General features: G+C 36.9%; 1 protein-coding gene and 1 pseudogene across 1 annotated transcript in view; one reads left to right on the top strand and one right to left on the bottom strand.

The window, feature by feature from the left end:
• Positions 1 to 25,161, top strand: part of MINDY2 (MINDY lysine 48 deubiquitinase 2) — a 121,989-nt gene that overhangs the window by 57,364 nt on the left and 39,464 nt on the right. The window contains exon 5 of the mRNA XM_027851810.1: positions 6,163 to 6,265. Within this exon, the coding sequence (XP_027707611.1) occupies positions 6,163 to 6,265 (103 nt within the window). The remainder of the gene's footprint in view (positions 1 to 6,162; positions 6,266 to 25,161) is intronic.
• LOC114035447 lies at positions 10,321 to 18,159 on the bottom strand (annotated as a pseudogene).

Genomic DNA, 25,161 nt, shown 5'->3' with positions numbered 1-25,161 from the left:
GGGTAGCTACAGAATGGCAGTAGAGTCACCCAAAAATACAGTAAAGAAGCAATAAGTAAGATACCTGGCCTCAGATTTTCATGCACAAATGCACAAAATATAGATAACATGGCATAAGGTGGCAAAATGAACCTCATTCTAATTAGGAGAGATAAGACAAAAACAATTGAGAAACTGAAAAGAAAACTGAAAAGTTTAATATTCATTTCAACCAACAGGACATATGGAATAATGAATAATGGAAACAAAGTATAGTACTTTATAAAACTTGATTATAAAATGGTCATGTTTAGTATCTTAAATGTACAGATATAGTTCATTTAAAAATTAATGGTTTTTGTCTTTAACCTCCTTTGCTAATTTAAATTGCCTTTAAATGAAAAGCCAGGGTCTATCCAAAGGGGTACTTGAACCCAGGTATTCCAGACTCTGAAGTTGGTTTTTGATCCACTCTCCCCCTCTGCCTCCACAAACTCCATTTTGTAATTATAGGACTCTAAAAGAAGTTTGTTCAGACTTTCTGATGAATAAACAAGATGCTGGTTTGAGTACTTTAAAAATTTCCCATGAGTTTGCACATTCAGTTATTGATAATACTGCTACAGAATAACACATTATTCTCACAGTTGCATGGTCAGCTTAGATTTCCTTATCCTTATCCATGATCCTTAGATTTCATCTTATCTGCAAATTAAACCTTTGAGAGTATTTTTGGCATAATACTTTCAATACTAAGTTATTTGAGAGTGTTGTAGTGATGATATTTTTACAGAAATAGCAATAGACATAGCAATATGACTCCTGGATCCAAAATACTAAAATAGAACTATCCTGTATTTTCTTAATTCTAGTCCTTAATTTTTCAAATTTCTGTAGGAGATGATAGCCTATCATAATAGCATTTGGAACTGTGTATTTCATTTGATGGTATTTGTGAGGTTGTGTTTGTGTTTTTTTTTTTCTGAATAACTTAGAATTTAGAAATACTAGATTATATCGTAAAAGATCTCATTGTTTTGCTTGAAGGAAGTAAAGTAGAAAAATATAGCCTAGTAGCTAGCATCATTCAAGTTAACACTAGATGTTGAAAGTACAAATTTAAAAAAAAAAAATGGGGCAGCTAGGTGGTACAGTGGATAGAGCATTGGCCCTGAAGTCAGGAGGACCTGAGTTCAAATCCGGCCTCAGAGACAAACACTTGACACTAGCTATGTGACCCTTGGCAAGTCACTTAACCCCAATTGCGCCCCCCCCAAAAAAAGTACAAATTAAATATTTGCAGCTTCTCAGAGTAAACTATAAACAATGTTTCAGTTCTGCAAGCTTTGTTTCACTGCTAAAATTAAGCAGATTATTTGTCATTGGATTTTCCAGAATTCATTAATGATACAATATTTTATATTAATAATAATAATATAATAATGACAATATTTTATAGTTTGTGGGTGGGTATGTATATGTGTGTGTATATACACATATATATGTGTGTGTATTTTGGCTTAATACTCAGAATTCAGAAAAAAAAACCTTAAAATTCTTATAACAATTTCTTTTAACTCCTTTGTGAATTAGGTTACAGGTACTTTAAACTTTCTCTGTTAGTACTATGGTTGCTTGGCAAGCCAAATTATTTTTTAAAATATTTTATTGAATTAAAATTTTAAATTATTAAATTAAATTTAAAATTAATGTAAATATTTTTTAAACTTTTAAAATCTTTATTTTCATCATTTAAAAAACTATTATATTTCCTCTTGCCTTTACGAAGCTAGCTATATTTTTTAATTGAATTTTTTTTAAAGGGAAAAAATGCAGTTAGCTAAGCAGTCAACTATAGTCCCTTACTTATGCAATAATGGAAGAGGGGTGAATTTTCTCATCTTTTCTTCCACTCCTCCTCTTTTTTTTTCTCCTCCCCTTTTTCCTTCTCTTTCTCCTCCTCTTCACCCCCCCTTCCTTCTTATTCCATTGACATAGTTCTGATCATTCTATATATTGTTTTCCTGGTTCTGCATATGTCACTCTGCCTCAGTTCATGTAAATCCTTCTATGCTTCCTTTGCACTAATCATATTCATTATTTCTCATGGCACAATCACATTCCACTCCAATACATATGCCACAGTTTCTAAGGCCATTTCTCAGTTGATCGATATTTACTTTACTGCCACCAAAAGTATCACCATGAATATTTTGGTGTGTATAGTGATACTTTTCTTTATATCTTTGACCTCTTTGTAGTGTTTGCTTAATATCAAGTCTGTTTTGTGAAAGGGGATGGGCCTTTGAGTCATTCATTTAGAATAATTTCAAATTGTTTTCCAGAATGGTTGAACCAAATCATAGATCCATCAATAGTATATTATTATTCTCGTCTTTCTGCACTCCTTCCAATATTGATTCTTTTCCATTTTTTTGTCACATTGTCAGTTTGCTATCCATGAGGTAAAGCCTGACAAGAGTTTCTCTTACAAGTGATTTGGAACAATCTTTCATATGATTATTATTAGCTTGAAGTTCTTTTATGAACTATTTATTTCCTTTGGCCCATTTATCCAATGAGAAACTTATCTCGATCAAGTGTTTACTAAAGTTTTATGAGCTGGTGCAAAGAAGGTTGATGCGTCTATGTACTCTGTAAGGCTTTGGACTTTTGTTCCTTAATCTTAAACCGTATTATCCAATACACACACACACACACACACACACACACACACACACACACACACACGTACATATATCTTCCTCTATTGCCAATTTGCATTGAAATGGCTAAATATTAACTTATATGTTGACAGCCTAAGGTATCAAGGTCTTTGTAGAATTTCTCCCTTTTCCTCATCTACTGTAACAGATGGTAGCATATGACATGCAGTTATCTTCACAGTGATCTTTTTGCTTATTTTCTTCTTGAGTCCTGAGGGTCAGGATAACAGTGTTCCATGAAAGTTATTTTTCTGGTTACCTTTGGGTGAATAATGAATTAAATTATTTTACATATCTCTCCTAGGAAAACCTTTTAGCTATCATTCTATGTAGCTATATCTTCCTTAAGTCGTCCTTATCATAAGAGTATATGTATTGGTATAATTCATTTCCCTAGAAGTTTATTGGCTCTAGATGTTGTCCAGGGGTCTTATATTTAGAGGTCAGTCTTCATGCCTTTCTGTTGGCTCTCTCTCACACCTGCATTGCATTCCTTTCTCACTTATGCTACTTAAAATCTCATTTCCTTCAAAACTCATCTTAAGCCCCCTTCTACTCAAAGACTTTCCTTATTCCCCATAGATATTAGTCCCCTAACTACACCCCCCCAAATTACCTTGTATTTATTTTGCATATATACATATGTTGACACCCCACAATAGAACATAAGCTCCTTGAGTTCAAAGACTGTTTCATTTTTATCTTTGTATCCTGTTGTGTCTGGCACATAGCAGATATTCAATAAATATATATTGATTGGTATAGTACCAACAGTTAAATTAATCTTTATTAATCTGTGATTCTTAGTATTCTCTGAGGTCTCTTTTTATGTCAGTCTGCCACCATCACTGCAGAAAGATAAGGGAATTACAGAGATTTGATAGACATTTTGTGTTTTTCTTTGTTTCATGGATTTCCAGGATCAGAGAGTTCATCTTTTAGTAAATAAACAATTATTAAGCACCTGCTATGTGCCAGGTACTGTACTAAGTGCTGGGAATACAAATATGAAAAAAAAGAAAGTCCTTGCCCTCAAAGAACTTACATTCTAATGGGGGAAAATAACATAGAAAAGGAAGTTGAAAGGGTGAGGGAGGGGGGAGAAGATACCTGACCCAGGGACATGATGGAGAAGTCCATTGGAGTACCATGGGTAGGAAATGAAGAGGTGGCTGGCCTGGGCATCCTCCTTAAATGAAGGTTCTGGAGGGGATATGCTGATGCTTGGACAGCAAACAGTCTCTCCTTAACTATAAATGAAGCCTATGTAGACTCTATAGAGCTCATACTTTACTGGTACAGCCTTCAAGAACGTAGTCTTCTCCATGCCATGATGAGTTATCAAAATATAACTAAGATGGAATATATTGGTTTGCTTGAGTCATATTTTATAGGAATTGCCCCCTCCTTGTCCCAATGCTTATTGGAAGGGGAAAAATCTTAAAGCAAATGTCTTTCATTAAGCCATGTGTATTTTCTGTTTGTTTGTTTTTTTAGTGAGGCAATTGGGGTTAAGTGACTTGCCTAGAGTCACACAGCTAGTGAGTGTTATGTGTCTGAGGATGGATTTGAACTCAGGTCCTCCTGACTCCAGGGCCGGTGCTCTATCGGCTGCTAGCTGCCCCCCCCCCCCCCCGGTGTGTATTTTCTGAAGGGTGACTTTTAGCACTTTAAAATTTGATACAATAAAAAATAAATGCAAATGATTAATAAGCATATGAAAAAATAACTAAATCACTAGTAATAAAGAGAAATAAAAATGAAAACAACTCGGATATTTTAGTTGTTTTTTTTTTTCTTTTTAATGACAAAAGAAACAGGAAAAATTACAGTTCCAGGGACTGATCTTTTTTTTTTTTTTTTTTTTTTTTTTTGTTAGGAAGGGAGGCACCACTAATATATTGGTGCAGTTTTCAGTTATTCCAATTCAGGAAAAGTTTGCAAGTATTAAAGAAAAAAGTCATTAAACTATTCATGCCTTTTGACCCAGCAATCCTGCTACTAGGTTTATATTCCCACGGAGGTCAATGACAGAAAGGGGTGGGGAGGTTCCACATATGACAATATTTTTAGCCACATTCTTTGTGTTAGCATAAACAAAAAAACTTGAAACAAAATCATTGGAAACAAGGTACCTGTTAATTGGAGGTTGACTGAACAGATTGAAACATATAAATGTAATGAAATGTTATTGTACCATAAGAAAGCTGAATATGAAGAAATCAGAAAAACATGGCAAGATCTATGTGAAGTGATGCTAAGTGAAATAAGCAGATCCAGGAGAATAATATGCACAATGACAGCAGTCATTGAATGAAAAGAACTAACCGTGAACATTTGGTGATAAAACATGCTTCCCCTTCTCATAGAAGAGATACACAGTTACTTTGTCAATCAGATTTGCTTAACAGTTTTCGTTGTTGCAAGTAAAGGTTAAATTCCTGGGGAACAGGGGAGGGGAAGAGAAGATATCTTATTTGGAAATTACTAATATAGTTAAGAAGGAATCACTTTAAAAATTTTAAAATCATCATGCTTGTTTACTTTAGCTTGACAAATAATTATATGTATTTATGTGCTAGCGTATATAGCAACCAAACAGTCCTTGCCCTCAAGCTTACTTTTTACTGTAGTAATTCAAGATTACATGGTTAAATAGATTCAGAATAATTTGATGAATGAGAGACCACTATAAACTAGGAGATTCAGGAAGGTTTGGAAAAGTAATCAGTATCTCAGCTGAGCCTTGAAAGAAACCTAAGGATTCAAAGAAGCAGAAGTAAGGAGGGAGCCTGTTCAAAGCATTTAGGGACAGGTTGTAAACAAAGGCATAGAAACAAGATAGGGAATGTCAAGTTTGGACAACATCTAGTGGTCTGGTTTGGCTCAAACAGAGTGTCATGAAGGAGAATAGCTATTAAATCTCTGAAGAGTAGTAGGTACCAAGTTGAACATAAAATGAAGTGTTTACTCAGTTTTTTAGTTTTATTTAGGAAAAACTAGGTCTAGCCTAAAAATTAATATTACCTTTAGGTAAGCCTTTCCTTGAATGTAAAATTTTCATTGTTATAGTAAATGAAATAAACATTATATTGAAACTTTATTCTAGTCTCTGAATAATCCTAAAATGTTACTTTTTATTTCATTCAATTAAATACACATTTAGGTCTTAATTAGCAAATTGACATGTAGATACATCATTTTTTTCTATTTTCAAAGATTTTATATAACCTAGACACTTTACATAAATACAGGTGAGGAATACATTTATGTGAGTTCGAAAGGAAATAGCAAAAGGTATTTGATACTGACTTTCATGTTTTGCTTGTCATTAGTAAAACTTTATTATTATTGATATAAAAATAACTCAAGTTTTTATATAGTCTGACAGTATTAAAGAGAATGGCTTTCCCTCTCACCTTCTACAAGATAAGTGAGTTAGTTATTTGTCTTGCAGATTACTGACATTGTGAAAGCAGTTGGTAATTGCAGCTACAACCAGTTGGTGGAGAAGATAATTTCCTGTAAGCAATCAGACAACAGTGAGCTGGTTAGTGAAGGTGGGTGAGTGCTATTACTCTTATTTTTAAAACGTAATTTGCCATGCTATGCATTACTTCAACAAATATTTAATAAGACTTCTTATAAAATACTTAAAGATACCTTTGGAAATTTAGGGAGTAAATTTTACTAATTGTTGAGATTTATATAATGTTTAAGGTTTATAGGCCACTTTTCTCACATAGCTTTTTGAGTAACTAACATCAGTATATTCAGATTCTCTAGAGGTTGTTCAAATTGCTTTTTAATTATTTTTATTATTTTGGGCTGGTTCTGTACTTCGTAATTGTTGACAGAACACCAGTGCAACTATTATCAATCAATAAGTATTAATCAATTGGTATTAATTATCTGATATGTGGTAGGTACTGTGCTAGGTACTGAGGATACAAATATAATGAATGACACAATCACTACTTGCAAGTTTACGTTCTAGTCAAGGAGACAACATAGATATAAATATGCAGAGAATAAATACAAAGTAGTTTAAAATGAGGTAATTTGAAAGAGGCACAAACTAGTAATTGAGGGGAATCACAAAAGGCTTCTTATAGAAGATATTGCTTGAGCTACTTCTGGAAGGACGACTGATTTTTTGAGGTTGAAATGAGGAAATATATCCTGTTGCAAAAGTACTGAGACAGGAGATGGTGTCCTGTGTGAGGAACAAAGGAACCAGTTTGATTGGATTGCATAATATGGGAGGAGGTATAATGTACAATAATTCTGGAAACACAGATTAAGGTCAAGTTTTAAAGGGCTTTAAAAGCTAAGCAAAGGAAATTTTGAGAAGATGGTGGCATGTTAGAACCTAGAAGAGCCCAGATTTTCTATAAATGCCCCAGTAAAGTTTTTAAAATGCACCAGAAGAAACAGTGATAAAGACAGGTGGGGGTGGGGGGAGAGATGATAAAACCAAGGAGAGCTTGATCTAGTCCAGGACTCCACTGAAAACACTGTCAGAACCATGGAATCTCTAAGCAGAGACAAAGCAGGATAGGTAGAATGCAAAGCATGCAAGTCACTCAGATCTTGAGAAGGAGAAAAAGCCACATCAGTGCTCAAGCTGTAATTTCCCCCATCCACAATTAGAGATAGAGCCAGAGCAGTAGCCCAGCTTCCAGAATAGGGCACAGTGAAAGAAGTCAAGTACCTAAACCTAGGCAGCACATGCCTATGCCATAACAGGAACACGGCAGGAGAAAAGGCCAGAGCAGCACCTGGAAAGCAAAACTCTTGACATCTGTGGTCAAGACAGCAAACATCTGGTTGGACCCCATCAGACTCATGCAAGAGACAAAGCCACCTATGGGTTCAGAACTGTGAAAGAAGAGAGAGAAGGAGCCAAGACTCGCCCTAAGTTGAACCACTAGGAAACTCAACCAAAAACCAGGAATTCCTACAGTAGATGGGGCCCAGTCTTACTTATATCCAGAACCATGCAAGATCTGTCCCCACTTTCCGTGAGTATGTAAAGGAACAAAGTCCCAATGCACAAACTGAGGCTGTAGATACAAGTAAAAAGAAGAAATTCCAAGCATATGAAGAAATGCTGTGAACTGGGAGAAACCCAAGAAGTAAACCCAGAAGAAAAGAGTAACTCCACAACTAATCTAAGGAAAACCTCAGAGAAGAGAAAAGAAAACAAGGACTATGAGAGTATCCAAAAGAAATGAAATAAGATACAATGTAACTTTTTTTAACTACTTAATTATCCTTTTTTTTTTAACTCTGCTTTGGTAGTACAAAAGTCTTAAGGTACAAACCATACAGTTAAAAATATATTTGACACACAAATTGATGAAAATGATGAAAAATTACCTTTACACATTTTACATAGGATAACAATAGTGTCATTATATATACTTGTGTTGGGAATTCCTTCCATTTCAAAGGAAGAAGGGAAATATAAGCTCTTGTAAACATCTGTTGCTTTGGAAACACTTAAGAATTATCATTAGATACTAGAAATCAACAGAAATGTTTACATGATTGATATATGGGATGCATAACTTTTGGCATAACTGTAAGATGACCAAATCAAAACTGTTTTAAGTTTTAGAAAATACGTAAAAAATTTGCTTTTCATTTAAATATAATTTTTGATGTCAATGTATTTTCTTGCTCCACTACATTATTAAAAAGTGCTCTGGCTTGAATAAAATTATTATATCTTTGGAAATACCTTGTATTTTGATTTCACTCCATGTTGGAATATAATTTTTAAAGCATTAGTAATTAGTGATGCTTTTAACTTAACAAAGCTAATACTTTTAAACCTTGGGCTAATAAAAAAAATTATTTATACATATACAACACGCAACCCTTTGTCATAATTTTCTGAAACTCAGGGAGGTTTATTTTCACAGTTATATCCTCCTCAAATATAAAACCAACATATACCCACATGCAGACTTATCTTTAAGATGTTAGAAAATTGACAGATTTTGAACTGGAACTAAGATTTCATTGAAATAGAGAACTCATAATGAGGAAATTCCCTCTACCAATGCAGATCTGCACATTTTCTGAAATTTATAGTCTTAAGAAAGTTGCTGAGAGCCCTGAGAGATTAAGTGACTTGCTTCAGATAACACAGCCTGTATATGTAAGAAGTGAGACTTGAACCCAAGTCTTTCTGAGTCCAAGCTTGTCCAAGTCCTAGCTCTCTGTTGCAACATGTTACCTTGAAATATGAAGAAGAAGAAAAAAAGATAAGGCAAAATTAAATCAACCAGTCATCTGAAAGTTTGGTAAAATCTTTACTTTATTGCTAGATTTAGAAAAGAAAAAGATTGTATTTACAGTAATATTTAAAAGCATATTGACACAGGGATGTTCTTTTGGGGAACTGTTGGTAGGTCTGTTTATTTTTAAATTATTTTAAAGATCTTGAATGACAGAAATCTGGAAATAGCCTAAAAACCAAAACCCAAAGTAATGACAGGTTTTATCTAGCTTATTCCATCACCAGTTCCCCCAGACTGTGCTCTTGCCTGCCATTGCTGTTCGTCCTTCGTTCTCGAAGAGGACTGTGACGTCAGGGAGGTGATGCCATGATGTGCACGAGAATTGAATTTAAGTGAGGGTAGGACTGTGCAAGGTCATCTCATCCGACTCACTTTCTCCTCTGGAGCCATCTGGGTCCAGTGGCCAGATAAGGATCAGGACAACTGGAGATGGCCCAAGATGCTTGGGGGCCTTGAGCTTTTCAAGCTAAGGTCTTTAACAGTTCTCAGTTTGACTGAGGCAGTGCCTATTCATTGATTAAGGCTCAGTAAAAAATGAGGCAAAGAACGACCTCTTTAAAAAAAAAAAACTGGGTGGGGAGAACATACTTGGAAGGCTTACTGAACAGTATCATATCAATGCTCATTCACACTTAACGGCCATCAAGTACGCCATGGAACAGGCCTGGAAGAAGTTACAGTCCCTTGTCCTACACTGGAGGTGCTTGTTTGGGCCTTTGGTTATCAAAACAATAACATTTGATGGACTTGAAGTCATTTTTTAATCATCCAAATGGGGATTGTTGCCACAATTTTAGGTCACTCCTACAAGGAAGCCATTGGTAGTCTAGGGATGAAATGTAATTATGATGAAGGTGGGGGAGGGGCATGCTGCTATCACTTCTGTGACAATGAAATTGATCATGCTTGCTGCCTCTTCTCCCCACAGACAAAAAACAAATAAAGGAAGAAACAGGATTGGATTAACAAAGAGGCACACAGAGGAAAAAAAGCACAATCTCAAAACTATTCATTAATATTCTCACTGTACATACATGTTACTGAAATGAGAAAACTCTGCATTATGTACAAAAGGGCAAAGGAAAAGACTTTTAAGTTAAAATAATACTAACTCTTGCCTTTCTCAAAAATGTAATACATTTTCATAAAGCATAAGTGACAAAACCAATTATAAAACTGACGCATGGAACTTGGCATCTAGCATAACAATGATGTTCCATTTTAGAGTCTTAAACACTCATGGTAGAAATGATACAAAAGATATAAGAAAATATTTTCTTGGTCAATTGACTTTGTAGATCACCTTAGTTTTCATTCTTTTTAAAACTTAAAATAAATTTCAACTGCTGTCCTGTGCCACTTTGTTCCCTTTTCACAGGGGTAACAGGTACCTGCCATTGACACTCTTTGTGCCACTCACAGACATTGCACTTCTCCGTTCCTTGCCATTGGTCTTGTGTTTCACTTTTGTAACTCTAAACCTGCCAAGAAAGAGCAGTCACTTCTCTTGGAGCCAGCTTCTTCCTTCTTTAAATTTGTTGCTTGGTTTTATGAAGTGCCATTATTTATATGTGCGATGCTGGCATACATCTCTTTTCTACTGTCCCTCAAAGAGTCTGTAAGTGGTAGTTACACGTATGCTTTCCTGGAGTACCTCCTGGTGACAAGGGACCAGGACTCACTGGAAGACCGCCTGGAGTTGTGGAAGTTAAAGGGCTTTCAGGATCACAGATGCTACTGTCTGCCATCGTGGCCTTTAAAACATCAACATTTGCTTCATTCTTCATGATGTAATGGGCAATGTGTTCAACAGCATCACTACTCTTGTTTATATTGCCATTCAATTCTGCTTTTCATCTTCTTCCGCAGTATCTTGTTTAGCTTCTGTTGTGCACTGATAGCCCTTCTTCTGAAGCAGATGGAAGATAAAGACTCCAAAAAGTCCCATGATGAAGAAAACTGGAACTAGTACAATGTCAGCATATTCTGGGTGCCCATTCCAACCACTATTCATAGGAGATGGAGTCGTTCCTTCACTGGATGAAGTCAGGGCAGATCCCGCCTCTACCGCAGGAGAGAGCTGCTAACCGTCAAGCTGCCCCCAGTGTCAAGGTTGTGGCAAGGTCCAAGGGAGCCATCAGCATTTCTCTTTCACACTCCTACCCCAGGCAGCCGGGTTCCCAGTCCCCACAGTTCCTAGACTCTCAATGGCACTGATACAATGTAATTTTTTTTATGTTGTAATTTTAAAATAAATGACAGCTAGGGAAGGAAAGCAAGTCAAATAAAAGTAATAGCTTAAAACAGAAGGTAATAGGGGCAGCTAGGTGGCACAGTGGTAGAGCACCAGCCCTGAAGTCAGGAAGACCTGAGTTCAAATCTGGCCTCAGACCAAACACTTGACACTTACTAACTGTGTGACCTTGAGCAAGTCACTTAATCCCAATTGCCTAAAAAATAAAGAAGAAGAATAGAAGGTAATAAAAACCTTACCCAAAAATCAAATATCCTGAAAATTAAAATAGACCAAGCAGAAAGCAATGACTCCATGAAACAAGAAATCTAAGAATCATTGGACTGCAAAAAACCATGACCCTCCCAAAAAAGCCCAGAGAACAAAATGAATCCACTGGGCACCTCCTCAGGAAAAAAAAAAATGAAAACTCCTAGGAACATCATAGCCATAATCACAGACTTCCAGGTCAAAGCATAAATACTTCAAGTAGTGAGAAAGAAATCATTCAAATAGCATGGGGACACAGGATCACACAAGACAACTGCCACTCTGAAGAAGAACATGGAGAGAATGTGGAGTATACTACTCTAAAAGGTAAAAAATAAAAGCTTACAACCATGAATAACCTTTTTGGCAAAACTGAGTATAATCTTTCAGGGGGGAAAATGGATCTTTAATGAAATAGACTTTCAAGCATTATTGATGAAAATGTCAGAACTCAGTAGAGTTGTTTTTCATACTTTGAAATACAAACACAAGAATCAAGAGAAATATGAAAAGGTACACACATTTGATCAGTTGGAAGCGAATGTATGATGATGGATTGTTTACATTATAATAGGGGTATTAGAAACAAAACCCTTTAAGGATCATAGAGAAAGTTATGTTAAAGAAGATAAGAAAGGTTTTATTCTGTTTCAGTGGTCTTAAGAGAAGGAAATGGGAAGAAAAGCATAATATACTGGGAAGAAAGTAGGTGGAAGGAGAGGAAACATACTCTCTCATAAAAGAAGAGTTAATGAGTTGAAGAATAATCAAACATTAGAAGGAATAAGAGGAATGAGCATCCCATGAACCTCACTTTCATGTGACTCAGACAAAACAAGATTGAACACACACACACACAGAGCTTGGTGTAGAAATTTATGAAACTGAATAAGAAAATGGGTGGGATAAGAGAGAAGGATAGGAGAGGTGAAGGAATATTCATTTGTAAGAGTACAAACTTCACCATCTAGAAGGTGGAGCATGAAAAGGACATTAAAAGGAGAGAGGCAAAGAAGAAAAACTTATGATTGGGGATGAAAGAGGAGAGGAAACAAATTCAATACAGACTATTTCAACTATAGAATAATAGTACTAAACAAACTCATCTTTATCTTTTTTTGGTAAAGAGGGCAGAATTGAAAAAGCAAAAAAAAAAACAACTTTATGCTTTAAGGAACCTTACATAAGTCTAAATATTTAAAGGAAGAGTTAAAATAGAGGGAGAAATAGTAAAATTTAAAGATTAAGTTAGTGTATCCCTTTCATATTGGACATTAAAAAAAAGAAGTTAAAGATACAAATAGAATTTCAGAAAAATTAGGAATGTTAGATCTTTGGCAATTACTGAATGAGAATAGAAATAAGTTAATATTTTTCGATGCTATACATGGCACTTTCACAAAAACTGGGCATGTATTGAGGGGAAAACCCCTCACAAACAAGTGCAGAAAAACAAATATTAAACATATACTTTTCTGACCACAGTCCAATGAAGATTATATTCAATCAATAAAGGAACTCTGGATAATAGACTAAAAATTAATTGGAGACCACATAATTGGTGGGTCAAAGAACAAATCTTAGAAACATAGAAAATATCATCAAAGGAGCAGCTAGGTGGCTCAGTGGATAGAGCACTGGCCCTGAAGTCAGGAGGACCTGAGTTCAAATCTGGCCTCAGACCAAACACTTGACACTTACTACCTGTGTGACCCCTGGGCAAGTCACTTAACCCCAATTGCCTAAAAAAAGAAAATATCATCAAAGAAAACATCAAATGAGATGCAAAACATAAGGGATAAAGCATTCCTTAGGGGGTGGAGCAAAGATGGTGGAGTAGAAGCAAGGACTGAGCTCTCCCCCAAACCCCTCCAAATATCTGTAAAAAATGACTCTAAACAAATTCTAGAGCAGCAAAATCCACAAAAAGACAGGGTAAAACAAATTTTCAGCTCAAGACAACCTGGATGGTCGACAGGAAAGGTCTGTTGCGCCAGCCTGGGAGAGTACTACAGTCTAGTATGGGCTGCGCCAGCATAGACCAGGCCCCAGCAAACCCAGAGCAGGCCTCAGGGGACTGAGTCTCTGGCAGCTATAGCAGTTTACAGATTTCTCAATCCACAAATGCCAAAGACACCTTAGAAGGTCAGTGGTAAAGGTCTGTCGGACCTGGGTGAGAGAGGAGCATAGTCCAACACTGGCCACAGCACAGCCCTGGGATGGTAGCGCCAGTAGCAGTGGCTGCTTCTGGAGCCCTCAGCCCACAGATGGTAAGGGAATTGAACAACTGATCAGAAGGAGATTACAGGGATCTCTGCTGGCAGTGAGGCAGGATTCTGTTGCTTTGTTCATACTTGGATCTGGGTGGCAGTCCTGGGGCAAGGAGGAGCACTTGGCATAGCAGAGCTTGTGGTAGCAGGGGAGAGGGAACCCTCCTCACAGTTCCAGGGCAGAAAAGAGTGCTTGTGGTCACTCACTGGCCAGAGCACAGGCCAGGAGAGGAGTAAACACTTCTCCTTAGATCATACCACCTTGGAAGAACTGAAAACTTACAGGTCCCTAGAAGTATCTCTGAAAACAGCTGCACAAAACACCTGAAGCTTGGGACAGTACTCCCTCCACATTGGAAGCAGTGCCCTACCTTAACAAAGAGTTTAAAAGTCAAGTAATTGTCTAGGGAGCAAACAGCAGGAAAAAAACTCAGACCTTAGAATCTTACTTTGGTGACAGGGAAGATCAAAACATACAATCAGAAGAAGACAACAGAATCAAAGCTCCTACATTCAAAGCCTCCAAGAAAAATATGAGTTGGTCTCAGGCCATGGAAGATCTCAAAAAGGATTTTGAAAATCAAGTAAGAGGAGTAGAGGAAAAATTGGGAAGAGAAATGAGTGATGCAAGAAAATCATGAAAAGCAAGTCAACAGCTTGTTTAAGGAGACCCCCAAAAATACTGAAGAAAATAACACCTTAAAAATAGACTAGATCCAATGGCAAAAGAGGTTCAAAAAGCCAATGAGGAGAAAAATTTCTTAAAAAGCAGAATTCACCCAATGGAAAAGGAGGTCCAAAAGCTCACTAAAGAAAATAATTATTTAAAAATTAGAATGGAGCAAATGGAAACTAATGATTCTGTGAGAAATCAGAAATTATAAAACAAAACCAAAAGAATGGGAAAAAAAATAAGACAATGTGAAATATCTCTCTGGAAAAACAACTGACCTGAAAAATAGATCTGAGAGAGATAATTTTAAAATTATTGGACTTCCTGAAAGCCATGATCAAAAAAAGAGCCTAGACATCATCATTCAAGAAATTGTCAAGGAAAACTGCCCTGATATTCTAGAACCAGAGGGTAAAATAGAAATTGAAAGAATCCACTGATCACCTCCTGAAAGAGATCCCAAAAGGAAAACTCCCAGGAATATTATAGCCAAATACCCAAGTTCCCAAGTCAAGGAGAAAATATTGCAAGCAACCAGAAAGAAATAAAGTATTATGGAAACCCAATCAGGATAACTCAAGATTTAGCAGCTTCTACATTAAGGGATTAGAGGGCTTGGAATATGATATTCTGGAGGTCAGAAGAGCTAGGGTTAAAACCAAGAATCACCTACCCAGCGAAACAGAGTATAATCAATGAGGGGGAAAATTGACATTCAATGAGATAGAGAAATTTAGTGCATTCTTGAGAAGCCAGAGCTAAATAGAAAATTTTATTTTCAAATAAACTGAAGAGAAGCATGAAAAGGTAAACAGGAAAGAGAAATCATAAGGGACTTATTAAAATTGAACTGTTTACATTCCTACATGGAAAGATGATATTTGTAATTCATGAGACCTTTCTCATTATTAGGGTAGTTGGAAGGAATATATATATAGACAGAGAGCATAGAGTGAGTTGAATATGAAGGGATGATATCTAAAGAGTAAAATTGGGGCAGCTAGGTGGTGCAGTGGATAGAGCACTGACCCTGGATTCAGGAGGACCTGAGTTCAAATCCAGCCTCAGAAACATAACACTTACTTGCTGTGTGACCCTGGGCAAGTCACTTAACCCCGTTCCATAGCCAAAAAAAAAAAAGAGTAAAATTAAGGGGTGAGAGGAATGTACTGGGAGAAGGAGAAAAGGAGAGGTAGAATGGTATAAATTATCTCACATAAAAGAGGCAAGAAAAAGCTTTTACAGTGGAGGGGAAGAGGGGGGAGGTGAGAGGGAATGATTGAACCTTAATCTCATCAGATTTGGTTTAAGGAGGGAATAACATGCATACTCAATTGGGTATGGAAATCTGTCTTACCCTACAGGAAAGTAGAAGGGAAGGGGATAAGAGGGGAAGGTTAATAAAAAGGAGGGTAGATTGGGGGAGGGGGTAATCAGAAGCAACCACTTCTGAGGAGGGACAGGGTGAAAGACAATAGAGTAAAGGGGGGGATGGAATAGAATGGAGGGAAATATAATTAGTCTTTCACAATATGACTATTATGGAAGTGTTCTGCATGACAACACATGTATAACCTATATCGAATTGCTTGCCTTCTCAAGGTGGGTGGTTAAGGAGGGAGGAAGGAAGAAAAGTTGGAACTCAGTTTTAAAAACGAATGTTAAAAATTGTTTTTACATACAACTCAGAAATGAGATACACAGGCAGTGGGGTGTAGAAATCTTGTCTTATCTTACAGGAAAATAGAAGAGGAAGGGGATAAGAGAAGGGGGGTGGTGGAGGGGAGGTCAGATTGGGGGAGGAGGTCATCAGAATATACACTGTCATGGGGTGGAGAGAGATGGGGAGAAAATTTAGAACTCAAGGTCTTGTGGAAGTGAATGTTGAAAATTAAAAATACATAAATTGAAGAAAAATTAATTTTTTTAAAAAAGAAATCTTTAGAAGAAAATGTTTTTCAAAAATCCTTTAATCAACAAAATAGAGAAAGAATAGATGAATTAATTTAACGTTTTTTAAACTAGAAAAGAAATGTCAAAAAATTCCAAATAAGAACTACAGTTGAAATTATAGAAATAAAAGAAGAGATTAACAGAACTGTATGCAAGAAAAGCATTAAATTGATAAAACTAGAAGAGTTAAAAAAAACTTGTAAGTTACTAGTAAGTGGTCTGATTTTAAAAAGAGAATAAGGAAAGCCAAATCATTTGAAAATTGAGAAAAGATGAGAAAATTCACCCCCTTCCATGAACAAGACACTGTCACTCTAGGCTTTTTCTCTGGCTGTCTCCCATCCTTGGAATACTGTCCCTCATCATCTCCACCTACTGTCCTCTTTGACTTCCTTTAAATCCCTACTAAAATCTCATCTTCTGTGGGAAACCTTTCAGTGTCATTGTATCAAAGAGTAGGTGTTTCAGAGTAAGGTAAAAAAAAAATTAAAAAAAAAAAAACACAAAACGTTGAAAACCTAAGAGGGAGGGAGTAGGTTATGAAGGATTTTGAATGCCAGAGAATTTTGCTTATGATCCTAGAGGTTATAGAGAGCCATTGAGATTTATTGAGTGGGGGGTGAGGTACGGTGGAGTGACATAGTTGGACCTTTTCTTTAAAAAAAAATTACTTTGATGCATGAATGGAGGATGGATTAGAGTGGGGAGAGACTCAAGGCAGGCAGACCTCCCCCAGCAGTCTATTGCAATATTCACGGTGCGAGGTGATACGGGCCTAAATCTGAAATTGGTAGGTCTTGGCGACAGATTGGATGTAGAAGTTGAGAGATTGTGAAGAGTTGAGGGTGACACCTAGGTTTCAAGCTTAAGAAACTGGGAGAATGATGCACCCTTGACAGGAATAGGGAAGGTAGGAGCGGGCAAGGTTTAGGGAAAAGGTAATGAGTTCATTTTTGGACATGTTCAATGTGAAATGTCTACTGGATTTTCCAGATGAAGGCAGTTGGAGATCAACAGAGTTTAGGGCAGGACTGATAGATTTGAGAATCATCTGCATGAAGGTAGTAATTAAATCCATAGAAGCTGAATGAGATCACCAAATGAAATAGTGTAAAGAGAGAAGAGGGCCTAGGATAGAAACCTGTGGGACACCTAAGGTTAAAAGGGTATGATCTGGATGACAGTCACTCAAAGGAGACTGAGAAGGAGTGGTCTGATTAGGTAGAAGAAGAATCAGGGGAGAGTGGTATTCTAAAAACCTAATGAGGGAATGTCAAGGAAGAGAGGGTGATCAACAGTGTCAAAGACTACAGAGAGGGCAGGAAGAAGGGAGATTGTGAAAAGGCCATTGGATTTTGCAACTTAGAGATCATCAGTAACTCTGAAGAGAGCACTTTTAGTGGAATGATAAAGTCAGAAGCCAGATTATAAAGGGTTAAGAAGAGAGTGAGAGGAAAGAAAGAGGAAGCCCCTATTATAAACAGACTTTTCAGGTTTAGCCACAAAGGACAAAAGAGAATTAGGACACTAATTGGCAGGGTTGGAAGGATCAAATAAGGGGTTTTTTTGTTTGTTTGTTTTGTTTTGTTTTTTCAAAATGGGAGAGACATTGGCATATATATAGGCTGTACAGAAGGAGCCAGAGGGGGCAGTCTTAGGAGGAGTCAGAAAACTTTATTTTGCTAATGAGGAAGGCTACCTCTTCATGTGAGACAAGGATGAAGGAGATGGTAGCAGAAGGCATGTGAGTGACATGAAGTGATGAAGAAGGGAGAAGGAGATTCATAGCAAATGGACTAATTTTTTCCTGTGAGGCAAAGTTCTCAGCTGAGAGGGTTAGGGAGGTTTAAGAAGGGATAATAAAAAAATTTGGAAGAGCAATCATGGAGAGTAGGATAGTGAGTTGATAAGAGAGGTATAAGAAGATTGCCTAACAGCAGTGAGGGCCCAGTTAAAGTTACATAAAATAAATTTATAGTGGACCCAGTCAGAATGGTTGTGTGATTTTTCTCCATGTTTGTTCAGCAGCACATATGTAGATGTGAAAGCAAGGAGTAGTTGGAATGATCCAAGGTTGAGCCTTGGCTGGGCATAATTACCAATGATAAGAGGGCTAAGAACTCAAAAAGAGGACAGTATAGAACTGAACTGGTTCAGCAAGGGATCACTGTAGGGGAAAGTGGAACAAGTAGCAAGTGCAAGGGAGATGGGCTGGGAGAGAACTGAGGGGTTGAGGGATTGGTCACTATATGGATAAAGAGTAGAGTTTAGTCAGGGAAGGCCGAAAAAGAGGAAGAAAACCAATAGGTTATGGTCAGATAAGGGGATTCCAGATTTCTTGAACATGGAGGTGGTGCATTTGTGGATGATGGCAAGATCAAAGGTGTGGCTGGTATTAAATGAAGGTGTAAGTCATGGGAAGTGAGTTAAGTTAAGGAACTGAGTGTTTAGGGTATTGGAGGGAGAGTTAAATATGTAAGTCCCCAAGTATGAGGGCATGAGTTGGGGAGGAGATAAAAATTGACAGCCAGGTCCTGATTTCATTGAGGAAGAGAGAAGAGGTGTATAGAGAACAGCTACCAGAATGGAGAAATCACTTAACTACCCTGGCAAGGTTGCAGAATCCTCATCTATTAGATGACTTCTAGTATCCCTTCCAGCTGTGGTTGTTTGTTCCTATGAACATGAAAGAGGACCATATTACAAGTATCCAGGGGAGTTCAACAAGCCTTTATTAAGCTCTTAATATGTGGCAGGCATTGTAATAAGTGCTGGGAATACAAATATAAGCAGAAAGAATCTTGCATTCTAGTTGGGGAACACATTAGAACAACATATAAAAGGAAATTTAAAGGGGAAATGAAGAGAGGTGAAGGTATTCATCCATAGGAATGGTTAAAAAAAAAAAATCCAAAGAACCACGAGTGCAGAATGGAAAGGACTGAAGACGTGATTGACTAGGTGTTCTCCTTAAAATGGAAGTTCTGGGAGGAACCAGCCAATCAGAAGGAGAAGCCATGGGGCACAAGGCCCTTCTAAAGTGAGAACTTTGTGTGTGGGAGTGAGCTTCAAGAATGTCAAGAGTTTTCTGTGGCATAGTCGACTAAGTCTGGAGAATCAAGTGTGTTTACCCACCACTCCATCCCCCCAAGGAAATGAAGACCTGGACTAGCTAGAATCACTAATTAGATGGAATTTCTAAAGAGGAATTTCATTTTTGTGAGAGAAACAAATTAATTTTTAAAGCTTGATATAAACGTTCAAAAAGGCAAAAATTTTTTAATGTTTATCAAACAGATTTTCCTTGATCTTTGCATTCTATAACAAACCCAGTAATGTATACTCATTATTTATTTCCATATTGATGGTCTTGAGGCTTTTCATATTTAGTATACTCTGCTCACTGAATCAGAAAAGTATACATTTTAGAAAAGTTCTTCAACAACAAGGGCTGAAGAAAAATGGGTTTTCTCTCAATTAAGCAGTAAATCTATTGATTAGGCCATCCTATTCTTCAAATACAGTATTTGTCATGCCATAGTATGTTAATACTAAATATTACCACAGATATCTTCCTGAAACCTGGATGTGAGGAGGATGTTCAAATACCATATTCTTCCTTCACAATGACTTCTGTTATAAAACTATAAAGGCAAACCAACAAAAATAATTTTAGATATAGCAAGGTTGAAAGAAGAAGGTCAAAGGAAGTGATTGAAAGTGGTATTTCTGAGCAAGTTTTCAGTGGAAACTTAGTGAATCAATATCAGAGCAGCTTTTTCCAGGAAACATTTTTTAAATTAAATTTTTTTTCAATTAACAAAAATTTCTGTCCCTCCTATTCTCCCCCTTCTCCAGAGGGAAAAAGAAAAAGAAAACTCTCATAATAGATATGCATGTTCAAGCAAATCTGATTCGTCCATTGGCCATATCTAAAAAGAAAATGTTTCAGTCTATATCCTCAGTCCATTACTTTTCTGTCAAGAGGCGGACAGTATCTTTTATGATATATTCTCTGTAGTTGTGGTTGGTGATTGAATTTTCAGAGTTCTTCTGTCTTTTAGAGTTTGTCCTTACAATGTTAATATCATGTATAAATTGTTCTCCTAATTCTACTTAACCTCACTCTGCCTCAGTTCACTTGCCTTTACATATTTCTCTAACACAGATTTCCCTTCATCATTTCTTAAAGCACAACAGTATTCCATTACACTCCATAGACCATAATTTTTTCAACATTCCCCCAGCTGATAGTTACTCTCCTCTTTTCCAGGTCTTTCTTGCCACACACACAAAAAACTGTTAAAAATATTTGTGGACATATGGGTCCTTTTCTTCTTTCTTTAATGTCTTTGGGGTATTAGCCTTGCAATGGTATCACTGCGTTCAGAGGGTATGTATAATTTAGTAACTTTTTGGGTGTAGTTCAAAATTGTTTCCCAGAATGGCTGGACTAGTTCATGGTTCCACCAACAGTACTGATTCCTCACAGCCCCTCCATTATTTGTGGGGTTTTTTTTTGCCAACTTTGCCAATCTGGTGGGTGTAAAGTAGAACCTCAGATTACTTTGTATTAGTTGATTGCAGAGTTAATTTGTGTTTCTCTAATTATTAGTGATTTTGGAGCATTTTTTCCATAGAGCTATGAAAAATGACTCAGTTCGTCTCTTGAAAATGAGACCATTATCAGAGCAAGCAACGTTTTTAGGGAATAGTAATTGAAGCAAGGAGGAAACCAGACTCACCAATAACCACATAACCCAAAGACTAAGCTTTGCTTGACCACCACCTACTGCTTCTACCTAGCTTATTCTAAATGTAGACTCTCAAGGAACACCTGGCCACATTTTGACAGTATTTCCCTAACTTTGGTTCTCCTAGAACAACCTGAATAGCTACAGTGGAACTGGTATGTTGACACTAGCAGCTGGAGAAGGAGAAAGTTAGGGTGAGGACACCCATAAATTCAGTTTTAATGTAACATATATGGTTGAATTGAGAGGTGCTGTGGTATGGTTCTTGAAGAGTCAGGAAAACCTGGTTCAAGTTTCACATACTGCCCCTGTGACCCTGAGCAAGTCACTTAAATTTTCACTGCCCTAGGCAATTCTCTGAGACTCTAAGTTGCAGAACAGTTGGTGAATCCCATTAGTGGAGGGAATTTACCTCACCAGATGTTGCCCATGTAGATGTCACAAGTGCAGACCAAAAAACATGTTTAATTAGTTTCTAGATCTATATTCTCCCAAAGAGCTTTTGTTCATGTGAGCTATATCTATTGATATTTACCCTATTAGAAATTTAAGTAACTTGATATTCTTACCAAAAATAGTTATGACCTCTGGGACCCCTAGAATCTCCCTAGACCATACTTTGAGAACTGCTACTTTAAGATTTTAAATGTGCTTTATGTATGTTTCTCATTTGGTCCTCACAACAACCCTTTAAAGTAGATGCTGTTATTGTCCTCTTTTTACAAATGAGGAACCTGGAGCTGAGACTTGCTACAGGTCTCATAGCTAATAAGTATGTGAGGTGGGATTTGAACGTGTCTTCCTGATGCCAAGTGCAGCATTCTTCCACTGTTGCTACCTAGCTTCCCTATGGCTTTAAGATCACTATACATGGAGATTGTCGGTTCCAAAAAAATAATTTTAAAACTACTACTTTTAAAAACAAAGCACAAATGTGTAGTTGATTTTTTTTTTTTTGCAAAAGCTAGTTACCTCAAGTTTACTGGTAGAATACAGTAGTTTATAATGTGCTAGAGAGAAGGTTATCTGGGCATATTATACTTGCTACATGTCAATTATCATTCCCTCACTTTATCCCTGAAAACTAGATTGAGTTGGTATTTAATTCTTTTGTTTTCCCCAACATTTCCCAGAAAACCTGTCTGCTTTCTTGTACTCTTTGGCATATTACCACATTCTTCATTTTGAAGTCCAGCTATTTCTTATTGTTCCTTTCTTATTCTCTACATTGGTTCGTACTATCCAGGATTCCCTGAAATTATCTTTTGTCATTTCTTATGAGAGAATATTCCATTACACAGCCATAGTTTATTCAGCCATTCTGCAGTTGCCTAGGAGGCAATCTAAGTCACCCCCTTAGATTCTCGTTCTTTTCTCTCCCCTCTCCCCTTATGATCTCCTGTTCAGGATAAGGAATTTTGTTATGCTTGCGACTATTCTTTTCCTGCTCTTATTCTCCATCTTATCCCCTTTCCTCTCCCCTTATTACTTGTTTTCCTTTTGAGTTTGTTTTATTTATGCACTGTACTATTTATATGTATTTCCAACTCTTTGTTCATTTCAGATAAGAGGAGGTTTCATCTGATTCCTTTTCTCCCCAGCCCCTTCCTGTATTTTTAAATACTCTTTTTATCCCAATTTCCACCTCTTTCATTCTTTCTGCCCTAGTGAGTACCTCCTCCTTTTACTGTCTGTTCTTTTTGCCCTCTAAAAACCCTTAGAATGTAACTAGTCTTACCTCTTTCCCACCTTCCACTCCTATTTTTATTAATTTCAATACCTTTTGAAGACATTAAGGTTCTAAAGGGACTTGTTTCTATTAGAATTTTAGTACTATATCATCAAATGGCTACTTCTAGTTGCTTAAATAACTTTAGCTTTTTAGATTCCTCTGGATTCTTGTGTTAGTATTTCAAAGTTCTTACAGAGCTTTGGGCTTTCTTTTTTAGAAATGCTTGAAGGGGGAGCTAGGTGGTGCAGTGGACCAGCCCTGAAGTCAGGAGGACCTGAGTTCAAATCTGGCCTCGACCAAACACTTGACAGTACTAGCTGTGTGACCTTGGGCAAGTCACTTAACCCCGATTGCCTCACCAAAAAAAAAAAAGAAAAGAAATGCTTGAAAGTCCTCTGTTCTATTAAAAGTCCCTTTTTCCTCCTCTGTAGGAATACATTCAACTTCATAGTTTAAATTGTTCTGGATTATAAGCCTGTATCCAAGAGTGTGCTAGAGCCAGCTGGAACCAGTTCATGAGAGCTGGTTATTAAATTTTCAGTGAAAGCATTTAAACCTCAGAAATTGGCAGTTGTACAAATCAAAGCTTATTTTATTGCTTTGTTGGTTGTTTAAATTAAGAAAGTGAGGGATAGTGTGTTAATAATGCAGATCAAACTTAAAAACTTGCCATGCATAATTTTTTCCCCCTGGAGAGCCAGTTGTTAAACATTTACCAACACACTCCTGCCTTTGTCTTTTTTCCTTTGGGAATGATCCTTACTATTTCCTTGGTACTTGAACTGTTTCTTTCTAGATGCTTGTAGTACTTTTTTTTTTTTGATATGGAAGCTCTGGCTTCCCAGGACTTCTCTGAGGGAGGTGATCATTGAATTCTTTTTATCTTTACATTGTCCTCTGGTTCTGATAGGGTTAATAGGATGGATTTTGTTTTATGGTTTCTTGAAATCAAGTGTGCAGGCTTTTTTAAAAACCATAGTATTGAGGGAATCTAATGATTAATAAAATATCTCTCCTTGACCTGTATTACAGGTTAGTTTTTTTTTTTACTTCAAATGTTACATTTTCTTCTATTTTTTCCAGTCTTTTGGTTCTTGTTGTAATATTTCTTGCTATGTCCTGGAATCATTGATCTCAGTTTGATTTATTGTAGTTTTCAGGAGATTCACTACTTGGGCAAGGGATTCTAGAAGACAGGACAATATAGAACTGAAATGACCAACTATTGGGTTGAAGAAAATGAAGTCAGACTGGAATTAGTGGTCTGAAAAGGAACCAACAAGAGGAAGGATTAGAGGTCTGGATGAAGGTAAAAAAGTGGTTTAAGAGGGGTGAAACATAGGAAAAGGTAGAATAATAAGGAAGTTATGGTCAGATGGGACATGTCGGTTTTTAATTAGAAAGTGGAACATGTGTAAGTAATAGGTCTAATGTGACCATCTCTGTATGTGGCTAAGGTGGAGCAAAAGAATAGGTCATAATAGGTCATAGGATTTAAGGAGGCTGAGGAATTGGAAGGTTAGGGACTTTGAAGGAGCTTGGTAACCAAGTCAAGTGGATAGAGTACTGAAGCTGGAGTCAGGAAGGCCTGAGTTCAAATCCGGCCTCAAACACTTACTAGCTATGTGACCCTGGGCAAATAATTTAACTTTTGTTTCCCTCAGTTTCCTCATCTATGAAATTGGATAATAATAGTATCTACCTCCAAAGATAGTTGTGAGGATCAAATGAGGTAATTAAAAAGTGTAAAATGTTTAGCATAGTGCCTGGCCCATAGTAGGCACTCTATAAATGGTAACTATCATTCTTATTGTTATTGGTATTATTATAATATTCAAATCCCCTAAGATAACAACAGGCATTGAGGAGGAGAGGAAAATGGCAAGCCAAGAACTGAATTCCTTGAGAATGACCTGTTGATTGATATATTACATGTACCATAGTTTGGATTGGGTGGGAAATTTTGATTGAGGTTTTTGAGTGAAGAAGATAAAGGAAAAGTCTGGAAATAGCAGTGGGGAGCAAGAAGTATTTTGATTTCTCCTCCATGATCAATATGTCAGGGTGTGGGAGAAGTTACATCCAGTGCTGAAAAAGAAAGTCATCAGAGGGGAGCCAGGTTTCAGTGAGGGCTAATAATAGACAGAAAATGTATGAGCGAAAGAGGTCAAGGACACAGTGGAAAAAGTAAGCAAGGTTGGAATAGGACATGGGTGGCATAGGTGTTGAAAGAAGGGTGGGGGGCAGCTAGGTAGCACAG

This window comes from Vombatus ursinus, unplaced genomic scaffold (assembly GCF_900497805.2).
Source record: "Vombatus ursinus unplaced genomic scaffold, bare-nosed wombat genome assembly UNPS02009205.1, whole genome shotgun sequence".
Classification (NCBI taxonomy): Eukaryota; Metazoa; Chordata; class Mammalia; order Diprotodontia; family Vombatidae; genus Vombatus; species Vombatus ursinus.
This window is presented reverse-complemented; position numbering and strand designations above follow the sequence as displayed.